General features: G+C 29.0%; 1 protein-coding gene across 3 annotated transcripts; it reads left to right on the forward strand.

Moving 5' to 3' along the window:
- Nucleotides 1-330: 330 nt before the first annotated feature.
- Nucleotides 331-7,926, forward strand: LOC126665539 (transcription factor TGA9). 3 transcript variants are annotated; one of them, XM_050358360.2, is made up of 13 exons: nt 331-701; nt 775-955; nt 1,030-1,121; nt 1,481-1,566; nt 1,796-2,026; nt 2,659-2,697; nt 2,815-2,874; nt 2,997-3,074; nt 3,161-3,209; nt 4,316-4,587; nt 5,295-5,516; nt 7,181-7,323; nt 7,597-7,926. In XM_050358360.2, the coding sequence occupies exons 2-13, from the start codon at nt 834-836 to the stop codon at nt 7,685-7,687; spliced, it is 1,485 nt and encodes a 494-aa protein (XP_050214317.1). In that variant the 5' UTR covers nt 331-701; nt 775-833; the 3' UTR covers nt 7,688-7,926. The 3 variants fall into 3 exon arrangements, with proteins under 3 accessions (XP_050214317.1, XP_050214318.1, XP_050214319.1); XM_050358361.2 differs by having other exon boundaries at nt 783-955; XM_050358362.2 differs by having other exon boundaries at nt 333-701; nt 1,481-1,563.
- Nucleotides 7,927-16,581: the final 8,655 nt, after the last annotated feature.

Raw genomic sequence — 16,581 nt, forward strand, 5'->3', positions numbered from 1 at the left:
CAAAAGACGTTAATTTAATTTTTCAGGGTACAATTGAAACACAAAAATGCAAAATAGGGTAAAATTGACAAATTTTCAACGTCAGGGTATGATTGAAAAGAGACTAAAAGGTCGGGTTTTTTTTTAAGACATTAGGCCTTTAAAATATGAATTTATGGACGAATTGCTAGAATTAAAAAACTTACACTTGTAATACCATAAAAAATTCTACCTCTAGTGACACCATTTAATACAAATTGTTTTAGTAGGCATATATAATTATTTAATATAGAGAAACCCCCCCAAATACACAACGCAACCCAGAGGGGGGGCATGAGACAGACCCTGCAAAGACAGGATTGTGGTGTGTGTACTATTGTATTCAAGGAGAAGGATACTGAGTTCCAAAACCTCATAAATATTTTACTACACAAGAGATAAATATAGGTTAATTATTATAAACCCAAAAAGAAAAATAAAAAGCACCAAAATCAAACAAAGTTTGGTTTCTTCACATAGAAGTAGTAGTAGTAGTAGTAATAAGAGAGAGGCATAGCTTATAGTTATAGATAGAGACACACATGAAACTAAATGAAATATATATCTGAGATTAAGACTTCTCCTTTGACAATCAAGCTTTCATCTCCCACTCTTTTTTTGTGTTCTCTCTCACTATTTCTCACTTGGTTTTTGCTTCTGAACAATTCAAACTCAAAACTCAGGTAAATTTTATTACACGATGACTTCTTCAAACTCCTCTGTCTTTTTTGTTTGTGTAACCAGTTCTGGTTTTAGTTTCATAGGTTGAAGAATTGAAGAGAATGATTTAAGTGAAAAAATTGGAGTCTTTTTGCATGGCTAGCCACGGAATTGGAGGGACTGGTTTATCAGACACGGGCCCTTCTAATCATCATCATCACCATCTTTCTTATGCAGCTGCTCTTCATGGACTCAACAATCCTTCTACTAGTTACATGTAATAATATTTGAATCTTTCTTGATTAGTTCTATTACGGGTATTCATTATTTTGTTTGTTTTTGTGTTTTCAGGAACCAAGAAGGATCTGCTTTTGATTTTGGAGAGCTGGAAGAAGCAATAGTTCTGCAAGGAGTTAAGATTAGGAATGATGAAGCTAAAGCACGTATGCCCTTTTTCTTGTTTTCTGTGACGTTTTTGATATAATTTATTACCAATTCAGAGAAAAGCAGAGGAAATAAAAGAAAAAAGATTGAGTTTTGAACAGATGGGGCTTACCATTTGCAAGAGTGTAATCATTTTTATGCAAGAGAGTTGAATGGTGTGAAGCTACAAACATAGTAATCTGACCTCTTTAGCATGATTTTCTGACCTTTACAACATAACTGCAAAGAGAGAGATTGGATTAGGTGGCAAAGTTTTGAAAATGTCTTAAAAAAGTTCATTTTTTTTTTAAATTTGTTGTTGCTGTGGATGATGATGATGATCCTTAGAGATTTTAATTTCTTTGTTGATTTGTTGCAGCTTTATTTACAGTAACAGGCAGACCTGCAGCTACTCTGGAAATGTTCCCTTCATGGCCAATGAGATTCCAACACACACCAAGAGTAGTAGTTTCACAGCTTGCTTTCTCAATCTTTGACTATGTTTTTGTCTTTTGATAATGAGTACTACTTAAAGATACCAAAAATTTCAAGATCTTCTTCACTTTTTAGTTCCCATGGGAAATTTTGTTTGTTGAAAAAGTTCACTTTTTTCTGGTAGTCTTTGAGCAGTACCCATTTGCATAATTTGATCAAATTCAATGGCTAATTGAATAATTTGATTTGGTTTTGTTAGGGAAGTTCAAAATCAGAAGGGGAGAGTACTGATTCAGGATCAGCAGTAAACACTCTTTCAAGCAAAGCTGACCCAGAATCACCAATTAGTAAAAAAGCATCTTCCGATCATCAGATTTTTGATCAGAAACATTTACAGCTTCAACAGCATCAAAATATAGATATGGCAGCCGGAGGAGGAGGAGGACCCTCAGAAGTGAATCCACCAGCTGCAAAAACAGCACAAGAAAAGGTTCTTAAGCTACAGTTTAATTTTGTTGATCGCTAATTTCCAATTTGCTATAGCTTCTCTTTCCAAATCCCAAAACTGAGGAAAAAGTTGGTATCTTTATTGTTATTATTACTGTTCTCTTCTCTTTTCTCTCTCAGCATATCTTGAAAAGCACAGATCCCAACGACCCAGAAAATAAAAAATGGCAGAGTTTCTCTGATTTCTGAGGGATTTTGTCTGACATAGAATCAGAGTGAGGGTTTGTACATATAAAAAGGCCAAACTCAGAATCTTCACACTGTTTCTTCCTCACAATAATTATTACTTAGCTTTACTATCCCATGCCTATAACTCCCAGTTTAGCCTCTTGTTTTTAGCCTTACAATTTGAAATACCTCCCAACAAATAATGGCAGATAATGATGATTTTGTCTACCCTTTTCATGTTCATGATTATCATTTCCAAGAACACCACTCTCCTCAGCATAAAATACCACAATTTCTTCCTCAAAACTCTGTGAGATTTTCTTCGTAATTATGATAAGAATTCTCTCTCAAAAACTTTCTGAACAATAAATTCTCATTGCATTTCCATTTTTCTTTAGTTCTTCTGCGTTGTTTAGAAATTTGAAATCTGATTCTATAATGTTGCAGAGAAAAGGCTCAACATCAGAGAAACAGCTTGATGCAAAGGTAAAATCTACTCAATTCCCCCAAATTTTCCACTAAATTTCTTCCAAAGATTCTATCTTTTCATGTTTAAAACTATTTTGAAGACCAAAGCCCGTTACTTTTTCATGTTGGTTTCAGACATTGAGACGTTTAGCTCAAAACAGAGAAGCTGCAAGAAAAAGCCGCCTCAGGAAGAAGGTATGGGCACATATTCACCAACTTAGAGGACTAATTTAATGCTCTATATATGTGCATGTAATTTTATATGTTCATTTATAGTGATAAATAATTAATGTGTCATTCTACTTGTATTAAAACAGGCCTATGTTCAGCAGCTAGAATCCAGTAGAATAAAGCTTACTCAAATTGAGCAAGATCTTCAAAGAGCCAGACAACAGGTTTAATTTTTAAAATTATGTAAATTTTCTTCTGATTACTTTGGAAAAAACAAATTATTATAAAAAATTTCTGGGCTGCTTTACAGGGATTGTTCTTAGGTGGCTGTGGTGGTGGTGGTGGCAGTTTAAGCTCTGGTGAGTCTTTTTTAAAATGGAAAAAAGCTTAAAGTTTTGACAGACAAAAAATAAAGTCCAAAATTCAAAGCATACAAATTAAGAAAAAAATAAGTGTCAGTCTTTATCTTGATATGACATTTGGTGATTAAGCAGACTTTAGCTTAGCCCAAAATATTAATTATATGTCATAATTCTATAACTTAGTCATATAAGACCAAATGCAAAATATTCTTTGATAGTTAGTCCTGAAAAAAATATGCAAAAAATGAACACAAAAATTGAAATGTTGTTTTGATCAAACCTGCTTCTAGTTTTTAATTGGAAGATTGGTGGTTGAGCATTGACCCACATTTAAATTATTATAAATATTTTTCACAATAATGAGTTTTTAATAATTCAGTCAAATTTTGAAAATGTTTTACAATCTCAATGATACATTTGGCAGGAGTTTTCTTAATTTGACTGAGTTTAATTTTCAAAACATATTTAGAATTTTTTAATCCAAGCAGCTTTCATAGAAGAGTGTGAAATAAAACCAACAAAGGTTCGTTTCGCCTCTCCAACTTTGCACAAATTAAAGATCAAAAGAGTCCAAATTATGATTTTGAACAAAAAATCTACAATTTATCAGTTTTATATCAGTTTACACCATAAATTGACGTCAGTCTTGATGGGTTAGGTGTAAACTGATCCGAAGTTGTAGGTGTTTTTGTTCAAAACTACAAATTTGAACTCTTTAAATTTGTTGTGACAAGTTGGAGGACCGAAATGGAACTTTATTGATAAAATAACATTATCCTAAGAAAATATTGTTTGGCCTTTTCCTAGCATATAGAGCTTTTCTCACCTCCTTGATTTTTACTTTTATAATTTGCACAATTATTGATCCTTTAGTATATCAAGCTTTTTCTACTTTTAAATCTAATTCTTTTAGTTAAAAGGCAAATTGGAAAGTAAAATACTCCATCAACATTTTTATTATATTATTATTTGTTCAACTACCCTATTTATTTTATATTTCATTTAGCAAAAAAATGACTAATCTTATGGAGCTTAAAAATCGAGTTTTCAAATGAATTATTAATCCTTCAAATTTGAATATGATTATAACTAATTGTAAACAGGAGCTGCGATATTTGATATGGAGTATGCAAGATGGTTAGAGGATGATCATAGGCACATGTCAGAATTGAGGACAGGGTTACAAGCACATTTATCAGATGGAGACCTAAGAGTTATTATAGATAGATACATTTCACATTATGATGAAATTTTCCGGTTGAAGGGAGTAGCCGCCAGAACTGATGTTTTTCACCTTATTACCGGAATGTGGTCGACTCCGGCGGAGCGGTGCTTCCTCTGGATGGGTGGTTTTAGGCCATCAGAACTCATCAAGGTTTGCATTTCTTAATGCATTTTAGCACATTGCATCACATATATGTTTTATAACACCTAGAGGTGTTTCAAAAGTGAACTAAACCGAATAACTTAACCGAACAGATAAATTTGGTTTGATTGGTCCGGTTTGATAAATTTTTTAATATGGAGAAACTGTGTTGGGCCATTTTTGTCATTTTGCCAAAAGAGAAGATGCATGGAATATCTATGTTATTGTTAAGGAATTAAAGATTCCCTTTTAAAGGGCACATTATCCATTTAAAAGTGATTAGACAAGCTAAAGTGCCCTAAAGAGAAGTCCTTTTGGAGGGCAGCAAAAGATTGGTCCATTTCAGGCAAAGGATTATTTTAACTATTAAAAGCATTTCCTCTTATGATTGGAAAATTATGGCCTAAAAATAGTAGTAACACACATGCTAAATGACCAAAACCCCCTATTAACTGTTATAATCAGTGTTTTAAGAACCGAACTCGACCGACTGATTGAGCCTACTAGGCTGAAAACCGAGGTCACTTAAAAATACAATTCAACCTTTTTGAACCGAAATAGCAAAACTGAAAGTTATTAAACCGACTAAACCATTTAAATCATAGTGTTTTTTAACCGATTCGGTCTAAATATAGTAGTAACCCGCATGCAAGTGATGTTAAATGACCGAAAAGCCCCTAGTAATGAGTGTAAATTTTGTTTGATGTGTTGAACAGATGTTAATAACGCAGTTAGACCCGTTAACAGAACAGCAATTCATGGGGATTTACAGTCTGCAACAGTCATCACAGCAGGCAGAAGAGGCGCTGTCTCAAGGACTTGACCAGCTTCAGCAGTCTCTAGTTGACACCATTTCTAGCGGAGCTGTCATTGACGGCATGCAACAGATGGCAGTTGCTCTCGGCAAGCTCGCCAATCTTGAAGGTTTCGTTCGCCAGGTATATCTTTTTTCACATTACACGTCTCTTTATATCATTTTGCTCTAAGTTTATTGTCATTATCTGAATTTCTAAATTTCTAGCATAAAAAAATTGATTATAATTTAAAGATAGATTTGTTCACATTTTAAGTTCAATGAATATTCAGGTCTGGAGTATTTTAAATATAATCATTCATATAATTTCTTTAAATAAATTGATTTAGGGGAATTGACATATTAATAATATTGAAAGCTTGGAATACATTCTCTAGTTTAGGTTGAAACAAGTTCTTAGATGACGCATATATAGCAATCTACCTTAAGATTTGACGATAATCAACTATTAATATATAAATTCTTCAATGATAATACAATATTTTTTTATAAGCAATTATTTCTAATATAATATTTTATACAATTATTGCTGAAAATGAAGAATTAGAAAAACCTGAATAATAGTAAGATAAAATGTTAATTTGTTTATAGTAAATATTATCAAATTCTATAAAACTAATGCGCCGCCAAGTCTACCTTACACCTGAAGGGTAAGAGACCCATTGCTTATACTTTCCCGAAAACGACTTTGATTTAACAATTTAATTTGACTTTCTAGCTTAAATTTAAAACCATTTTTATATTATATAGTTTTTATTTTATTTAGTCAACAAGAAGTTTATATGCTACACTTGCCTTCTATATATATTGTATTGGTGTCGGTTGCAGATTTTTCTTTCTTTATAAAATAGAGTAATATATAACAATTAATATTTAAAATAGATCAAATAAATATTTTTTTTTTCTAAATTATAAATTTATAAAATGGATAATTGCCTACCAGAAGGTTTATATAGTTACATTAAGCAATGTGGGATTATCTTTAACATACATTTATGTCTGTATAGGGTGATATAATTCATGAGTCGGGAAATTTTATAATTCTAGCTGTCGCCATCAGGTTTTTAGGTCAACTTGAAGACATGAAAGAACATAACTTTTATACTACTTATTTGTCCAGTTGATGGTCCACTTAAATATTTTTCTTTTATATATAAAAGTATAACCAAACTGAATAATCGCTGAACTGACAAATTTAGTTTGATTCGATTTTGGATATGAAAAGATGTAGTTAAGTTCAATGCAAATCGAACCGAATTAAAAAATCAATCGAACGGCTCGGTTGGCTTTGAATTCTTTTATATCCTTACAGATATTTCTTCAGTTTGGTTTTAACTTTTGTTTTTTGTTTTTTGGTTTGGTGTGTTAAAGGTGATGAGAATCAATGTATTTGTAGTGTTGATGGTTATCTAGGGTTTTTGATGTAGTTTTCTCATCTAAATGTTACTATCAAAAGGTGGTTAGAAAATGACGTTTGTTGAAATAAAAACCCTAGCTCTCAACCTATCAACAACACTTGTATTATAAATTACATTTTATTAAAATAATTAAATCTGTCTATGTATTATTGAAACGGTCCATTTCTTATACATAAGACAAACTCATGAGTTTCAACCCATTTCACCTTGGGACCCATTACATGTTCTTGTCTGGTGGTTGTGATTTTGCTGTTTTTAACAAGTAATAATATGCAGTAAGCTTTGTAATAAAATCAGTAACATTTTCATGTTAAGCAATGATTTATAAGATATTGCATGAATTATTGAATGTTTTCATGTAATGGCGCAGGCTGATAATTTGAGACAGCAAACTCTTCACCAACTTCGCCGAATACTCACTGTACGACAGGGGGCTCGGTGTTTTCTGGTGATCGGAGAGTATTACGGGCGGTTACGAGCACTGAGCTCCCTTTGGGCATCCCGTCCTCGAGAGTAAGACCTATGCATTTTATGACCGATTAAAAAGTGATTTAGTTTGAATTATTAGAATAATAACAAGCAATAATTTCATGATATATACTTTTTAATCGAAATATCTTATTTATATCGGATATATACGAACAAATCACTTACATTTATTGTGTATATAATCCGTAAAAAGAATTATCGTTAGATATTACTTCTTTTATAGAATTTAATTTGTAATTTATTTTTATTGGATTTATTGATCTAATGTTATTTGTTTCTGTTATTCTTAAAATTCAGGAGCATGATGGGGGATGATAATTCGTGCCAAACAACAACTGATCATCTACAAATGATTCAACAATCACAAAATCATTTCACAAACTTTTGATGGATCAGATGATAAACAATCTTAATTATTGTATTCTGATGAATGATCCATCGGTCGATATGCGCTGTTGTAGGTTTTCTTTGATGAGGTACTTTAGAGGAGATAGGATCTTTTATTTTAATTTCCTTTTCTCTTTATTAATATCTTTATATTATTTAATCTCCGTGTCATCTTGTAAATGTAAATCAATTTAATTATATATATTTGCATGAGGAAGCTTTCCACTTGCTTAATTAAAAGGAAGAAAAATGGTGAGATCATACACATTAATTAGTAAATTATTATGTTATAGATAGATACTTATAGTAAGCTAGGGTTCTTTTTTATCACGACTCTTGAATGTTGTAAAAAGGCATTTTAGGCCTTTATAATATTTTCGAATGATTAAACTAAACATTTAAAAGAAGGTTAATTGTGAGATAATTAATTAATATTAATTGGTGAAGATAAACTGAGTGGGTTGTCTGTTTGTGGAGAGTATTATGTATAAAGTACAAAATCTGTTGAGGAAGAGAGAGAAAAGGTGGTTGTATATGTATATAGTCTCTCTTCTCATTTAAATAAAGTGGTTGTGCTTATAAATTAAATGTAAATAATTCAGAAACGGACGAACAAAATGGTTAGCCTTTGAACCTAATTTAAAAGGAAGGATTAATGGAGTTGGATGATGGAGTTACCACTTGATTCAAATTTGATTCGTGTATTTGGTGTAACATATGTACACAATATACTATCTTTTATTAGGTTTGTAAAATTTATTTTCTCTTCTTTTATAATTTTATTAGGTTTACACATGTAGGTGTTTTCAAAATAAATATTTAGTTCAGTTGGCTGATATCCTAGCCAAAAATATATCAAAAAAAATAATCAAATATATATATATATATATATATATATAAAAAATATAGTCAAACATTTATATATAAAAATACTAATCTGCAAAATAGCAATTGTATTAATTTCTGTAAATAGAAGTATATAATGTGTATCAGACATAATAACAGAATTTGCTGAAAGAAGGCCATACGGACTTTTTAACCACTTAAGGTGCCATTCAATTACACATTCGCTTAACATATGCAAAATTACAAGTAATAGACGACGATGATAAGCGAACGGCATTAAAAATTATGACGTCTATTATTGATAATATATATTTCTCGCCTTGTGTCAAGGACTCCACAATTTTGGATGATATGAAAATACTAATTGAGAAAGAAGATGGAGAGGACATGCATGTTAAAATTAATGTTTTTTTTATTTTATAAAATATTAGTTAAAAAACTATTAAAATAATTATTACCGTTAGAGTATTAACTAAAGTAAATTATTATGCTATATAGTATTAATTAAAATAAATTATTTTAAATAGTTGATAATTATTATATTAATTATTTTTAATCACCTAAAATTTTAAATAAGATAAATTATTTTTTAAAAAATATCATTTGAATTACTATATAATATTTTTTATTTTCTATAATTATAAATTTTGAGTATCAACTAAAAATTTAAACTATTAAAGTCATCCGAATTATTAAATAAAATAAATTATTTCTAACTAGTTATTATTTTAATTATTATTTGATATTTAAATATAATTATTAATTATTAATTAAATATAAATATAATATTATAATATAAAATATAAATATAATTATTATAATTTGATGAGTCATTACAAATCACGTGTAAAATATATAAAACGATAATAGTTATATAAAAGAGAAAAATAAAAAAAAGGGAGAAAAAATAGAACTAATAGTATCAATCAGTCGGTTGACGATCCCATCTTTATGTTTGCTCCTGACTGTTGTAAGTTGTTATAATTATTTATTAAATTATAATAGAAGCAGAGGCGGATCCTGAGGAGGGGTTTTTGGAGTTAGCTCATCCATGCCTACAATGATGGGTCCATGAACCCCACCTTTTCTTGGGAAAAAATTACTATATATAATTCTATATAATGAAAAAGTAAATAAATAAATAACAAATGTTTATATTTTAGTCTATACCCACCTTCTCAAATTCTAATGAAGTTAGTAGAACAAAGGATCAATTCACCCCCTCAACTTGGCACGAAATATCAAATGAGTCATTCTCGCCGCTTTTGGTACAAACAGACTCAAAACTTGCGTTTTCGTATCAAAAGAGCCCTTGAGAGAGTGAGTTTGTTAATTTTATTTAATTAACTTAATTAAGCATATCCTAACTAATTAAAACTATAATTATATCTTAATTAAACACATTTAACTCGAATTAATTACATTTTATTTTAATTTATTAAAAAATTATATTTTACTTAATCAAAACTCTTAATTATACCCTAATTTACTCTAATAAAACACAATTAACTCTAATTCATCGTTTTTTTCGAATTTTTTTTTTCATCGCGTTTTTTTCCCGCAATCTCAGTGGGTCTGCTCCTCCATCGTGGAAGAGCAGACCCAGATGGGTCTGCTCCACAGTGAAGAGCAGACCCATCGGGTCTGCTCCTCCATCGTGGAGGAGCAGACCCGATGGGTCTGCTCTTCGCCGGATGGATCTGCTCCTCCACGATGGAGGAGCAGACCCAGATGGGTCTGCTCCACGGGGAAGAGCAGACCCATCTGGGTCTGCTCTTCCGATGGAGGAGCAGTCTGGGTCTGCTCTTCCGATGGAGGAGCAGACCCAGATGGGTCTGCTCCTCCGATGGAGCAATGCTCCTCCGGCAGCCGGAGGAGCTGAGGAGGAGCAGCTGAGCTGCTCCTCCTTCAATTTATTTTTTTTAAAATTTAGTTTTTTTTAATTCAGGTATTATTTTGTAATTTTTAAAAATAATAAGCACTATTCTAGACTTTTAACCAGGAGAGTGTGTTTCAAACACAGGTTGAGAGTGGGCAAGAATAAAAAAGGGGCTGATTCGATACGAAAACGCAAGTTTTGGGTCTGTTTGTACCAAAAGCGACGAGAATGACTCATTTGATATTTCGTGCCAAGTTGAGGGGGGTGAATTGATCCTTTGTTCGAAGTTAGTACATAAAGCCATCTTTTAAAGTTTTAATTGAGAATTAATCCACAAAATCATCTTTTATAACTCCAATTAAGCTGGTACATGCTAATTAAAATTACAGGTTCACATTAAAATATCATTCGTAGTTTATTGCAAACATAAAAACTAAAATCAATTAATACAAATTAAATTATAGGTAATTAATTTTTTTTTTGAGAAATACATATCTCATATTTGTTATTTTATTAAATTTTAAAACATATGTTTATTTGAATTTTATTCAATAATTTATATATAACATATAAATTCAATTCAAAAAGCCTTAATCACCAAAAAAAAAACCCCACCTTTTAGTCCCTTTTCAAATGTACCCTGACGTTGCAATTTTGTCAGTTACACCCTAATTCGCACCTTTGTTTTTCAATTCCACCCTCAAATACTAAATTGATTTCTTTTTTGTTTGAAAAAAGTTAAAATAAGTCATCTATCTTTAACTTTTTATGAGGAAAAGAGTTCAAACGAGTACTTTATAAAGGGTTTTTATAAAAAATTTCCGAGTGAAAAAAGTCCAATTTAATTTTGAGGGTGGAATTGAAACTCAAAGGTGCGAATTAGGGTGCAACTGATAAAATTGTAACGTCAGGGTGCAACTGAAAAGGGACTAAAAGGTGAGGTTTTTTTGGTGATTAAGCCATTCAAAAAATATATGCAATTGAATCTCATAATGTATTCATCGGTAACAATTACGTCTATTTTACATATAGCTGTAGTAACAATAAATTGAGTTTCTCTACAGTCGAATAAATAAAGAATGATTTATAAAATAAAATGAGTTATCAATATTAATTACTTATTTAACGTTTAATTTTTTTATGAATTTATTAACATATATTGAAATAAAAAAATTTAATAATGTAAGTGACACGATAATTACATAATATTTTAAGATATGAAAATTAATGGTTGATGATTTATTTCTTTTTAAAGTTTTTTTTAATTATTTAATTTAACTTTTTTAGTCTATATATGGATCCCACCATATAAAATTTCTGAATCCGCCACTTAACAGAAGATATCATTTTGTGAATAATTTTTTCATTCTAATAGCTTATCACTCATATTTTCTTTCACCAGTTCAACTTTATTTCACTGAAGTTTGGTTCTGAAGGATGGGAAAAGCGGTGTAGTTGTCTAAGGCCGAAAAATTATGGCTTGATGTATTTTACTTTGTATTTTGATATTGTTAGTTTGTGCAGTTTTCTTGGTTCGATCAACACGTCTGGTTTTTTTTTTTTCCAGTTTCAATTTCAAATCTCTAGACAAATTAAAAATGCGGTCCTATTATTGAAATTTATTTGAAATGGAACATGTTAGAATTAGAAGTCTTGAAAATGTTATGCTAAAAAATTATCAAAACTTGAAATCTTTAAGTATTGTACCACCAAAATTTTATAATTAAATTTTATGTTTTTATTTCATTTTGAATCAAATTGATAAACTGTTCGGTTTAGTTCAGTTTAAAAAATTTATAACAATTGATTTATAATACATTTCGGTGTATTTTTAACATAATCTATCGTTCGGGAAAAAAATATGGAGAAAATATTTTATAAAATAACTAAAAACATCTCATAGTTAGAGATGTTGAAGAGTTTTAAGTGGTAAGATGGTGTATGTGTTAGTGTTACATGTGTTCACTGTAGTAGCCATGCAATGTTGCATGCTGCTGTGTTTGTTTATATACGTGTTTCTGTGTTTACGTTTTATTGAAATTAGTGTGCCATTTTTTTGGATTGAGATGTACAAATTTATCCTCCACTTAATTTTTTGAAAGCAAAAGTTAGATAATGAATTTTCAACTCCCACATACATAAGTACCTTTAGTTTTATGAAAAATTGAGGAATATATGGATTTTTTTCAAAAAAATATTTCCGTTTTCAATTATTTTTAAATAATATAGTTACAATTTTAAATAAAAGAGTTCTATTTTCTGAATATTTAAAAGGATAAATTACTGACATCCTAGTTCTTGTGTTTTAGCAAAATACACTATAAACTCATTATAAATTCCCATATTTAGATATATTATACAATTACACTCATCCATTAATTTTTCCGTTAGCCCACTCGGTTAAAGGTTTAAATTTGATTCTTAAACTTATCATAAAATACTAATTTTAAAAATTATTTATTTATTTTTTAAAAGCTTAATCAGCAAAAAATGTCAAACCTATACGTCCTTTTTCAGTTATAGTCAAATTTTTCAGCCATTTTCGAATCGAACCAGAATTATTGCCCTCATATCATCCATGTCACTTCCGACTCAACAAAATTAGCTAATATAACACATACCAAAGCACTAAACCAACTCAACCGAACCAAATAGTAAATCAAATAAAACTAAATCAAATCAATTATTAATTAATTATTAAAATTCATATTTTAATTATCTCAATATTATAAATCCAAACAAAAGAATAATTCACCGCCACACTCTTTTGACATCGCCGTATTTTTTACGACTGACGTATATTCAAAATAATTAATAATTTAATATACGCAAAATTTTAATTAATTTTATTAAATGTAAATAATTTTTTAAAATAATTTTTTTAATTAAAAAATTATTTTTTTGAAAATCCGTTCGTCTTGAGCGTGACGAACTAGCCGCAACTAAGACCTGCTACCGCCACCAAAAACCGATCGCCAGAGGAGAAGTGCTTCTCCGCTGGTCCTTCTCGGAGGAGGTGCACTTATTGTATTTGTTTGTATTATTTTTTTTACAATAAAATGTTTGTAAACTAAAAACATTAACAATTTTTATGTATATGTTGTCGTTTTGACCTATTAAATCAACTGTACTTTTGAAATGGAAGCTGGCAATTAAAACCCTAGCTGTCACCTCTTCTCTTCCTTATTGTTTTTAATTAAAAAATAAATTTGGTCACTGCCGATCAATTTAATTGATCGGCGATTGACCATTTCTTTTCATTAGTTTAGTATTTAATTTTTTTAATTCAGTAAGTACAAATTTTAAATATATTTTATTATTTTTTTCATGAAATTTTATTCTTTCTATATGGATATTATTTATCTTTTAGTAAATTTTATTATTATTTTCATGATTATATCAGTAGAGACAAGATCTGAATCGTTATTGATGAAAATTGTGCTATTGATGTTCTTTCAATCAGACTAGTTCAAAAACCATTGGTCGGTTTGTAGTTTAAAATAAATTAACCATTATATATGTGGAGTAGACAAATCACCGAGTTACACTATCAAAAAGTTAGGTCAACGCGACTGAAAAAATATTATTAATTGCTGACAAAATTGTACTCTTATTTCTTTATTAATGAAATATTTGTTATTATCAACAAAAATTAACCATACTTTCCCAGCCTTTTTAGAATTTCACTTGCCATTATAAGATATTTTATTTTGGCAGTTTCATTTTTATGTTTTCAGAATAATTTTATATTTAATTTCTTTTTATGTTAAAATAAATTATGTAGATAATTTCATTGTCATTAGTAAAAAAATGAAACTACGAAAATGCAAAGTTCTTTTCACATTACAGATTAACTAAGTACAAAATATTTGTTTAACTATTATTTTTTTTATCAAAGATAGAATCACACTAAATTAGCTGTTAAGTATTAGTATTAGTATTGCTTGTTTGACCATTCCATAGTCTCATATTTTCCTAGTAAAAAAATCAACCATTAATTGTACTTGTGACAAATTGCAATCGATTTAGTATTCGGTACAAATTACTCACCTAATCGCCATGAATAATGCATGAATTGTGAGTCAGTGTAATTATAGTTTCTAATACGATATGAGTCGATAAAGTTAGATCAACAATTACAAAAGTTTAAAAATTAATTGTTGCAAATGAGACACAATTGCAACAAATATTAATTAAAAATTAGTTAAAATAAAAAAATACAAAAGAATTCGATTTGTGTTGTGTGTGGATAGTTGACCTTATAATAATATATTTCACATTAGAATATAAGATTTTCCTATAAATTTGAGATAAATCCAGTGAATAGTTGACTATGATTTTGTCAAATTCTTTTAATTTAGATAAAAATCAGAACTAGATGCTTAATCCTAAGTATAAATTAATGATTTGTTTAATCAATCGAATTAAATAATCAAATAAATTAATTGTTATGGAATTATATTTTGTCATTGACCAGCATGATTGTTTTAGCTTACCTGATTATTCATAAAAGAAATACTGGAAGACTAATGATAGTTAACCATTATAATTTCCGAGTATTGTGATTAATTGGTTTCTATAAATTATCTATTAACAAGATTATATTATGTATAGTTGTTTTGACAATATTAAATTTCATGGTCCAATGTTTTTTTATAATAAAAAACATGACCTTATTGATTCTTATACATGTGTCAATTTTCTAGAAGAAAGGTGTGGAATTGTAATTTTTACCGACATTCTGTAGGGTCCACATAAATTTAAAATTTAAAATTATAATATTAAAATAACAATAAATATAAAAGTTTATAATTGTCATCGACGGATTTTTAAATTTACAAAATATAATATCATTAAATCGTTAGTCACATAATAAATTAAAAAACTGATAAATTATTACACCAACGGTTAGATGAATCTTATCTTTTAATAATATTTGAAAATGATTCACCGAAAAAAGATATATGCATAAATTAAATCATAAATAATTAAATAAAATTCAAAATATAAAATATAAAAGGGATATTCTCACCAAATATTTGTTTTTAAAACTTATTTATACAATTTTTGGCCATCTTTCTCTTATTTCCTACGCTACCTATTTTTCTAATTTATTTATAAAAATACTCATCATATATAGAAGTCTTATCTCATTTTAGGTTAAACTTTTACATATCCATTCTTTTTTTTCTCTCTTTTCTCTCTCAAAATTCTCTCTTCTTTTTTTCTTTTTTTTTCATTTGATTTTCATTTTTTCTCCTCCGGTTGCTTTTCCGTTCGTCTTTTCCGTTCGCGCTTTCGTTCGTCTACTTCCGATGGATTTCTCGTCGTTTCCGGTGGTTTTTTCGTTCGTCTTTTCCGTTCGCGCTAGTCCGTTCGTCTCTTCCGTTCGCGCTATGAATTTCTCGATTCGTTTTTAGATTTGTGTAATTTTTAGGTTTTTTGTAATGATTTAAACATTTCGTAAATAAATTAATGTAGATATATAATTTTTTATTTATAAAATTGTTCTATTATTCATATAATTATTTATTTTGTCTTTTTCTTATTCATATATTTTTTATTGCTACTGATTTTGTAAAGAACAAATTGATTTATGATGCATTTGTAGTAATTCTATAATATATTTACGTTTTAGTGTATTTTTGGTGTATTTCTGGTGTTTTTAGGATATCTATGTTTTTTTGGTGTATTTCTGCCGTTTTTAGTATATCTATAGTGCATTTACAGTGTTTATGGTGTATTTGCACTGTTTTCATGGTATAGACGATAAAAACACTACAAAATGCCATAAATATACTATAAATACACTATATATACACTATAAAAACACCATAAAAACACTATATATACACTATTGTTACACTATAAAAAAATTACAGGAAAAAAATCTATAAAAAAGAATAAATTATTAAAAACTGAAAAATAGGTATTTGTGAAATTAAAAAAAAAAGTATTTTTCGTAAATAAAAAAAGTCAGAAAAGAAAAATCAAAACTTCACAGGTAAAAGTGTAAATAAGTTACCGAAACATGTATTTCGGAAAATTACTACAAAAAACAATTGGTGATTAAAGAATAATTGTAGAATTAGAATAAGTTGATTAAAAGAAAAAAAAGTACTGAAAGAAAAGTAAAAATAATTAAAGATAATCGTGATTAGTGAATAAGA

The sequence above is a fragment of the Mercurialis annua genome, linkage group LG1-X (assembly GCF_937616625.2).
Source record: "Mercurialis annua linkage group LG1-X, ddMerAnnu1.2, whole genome shotgun sequence".
In the NCBI taxonomy this organism is placed as follows: domain Eukaryota; kingdom Viridiplantae; phylum Streptophyta; class Magnoliopsida; order Malpighiales; family Euphorbiaceae; genus Mercurialis; species Mercurialis annua.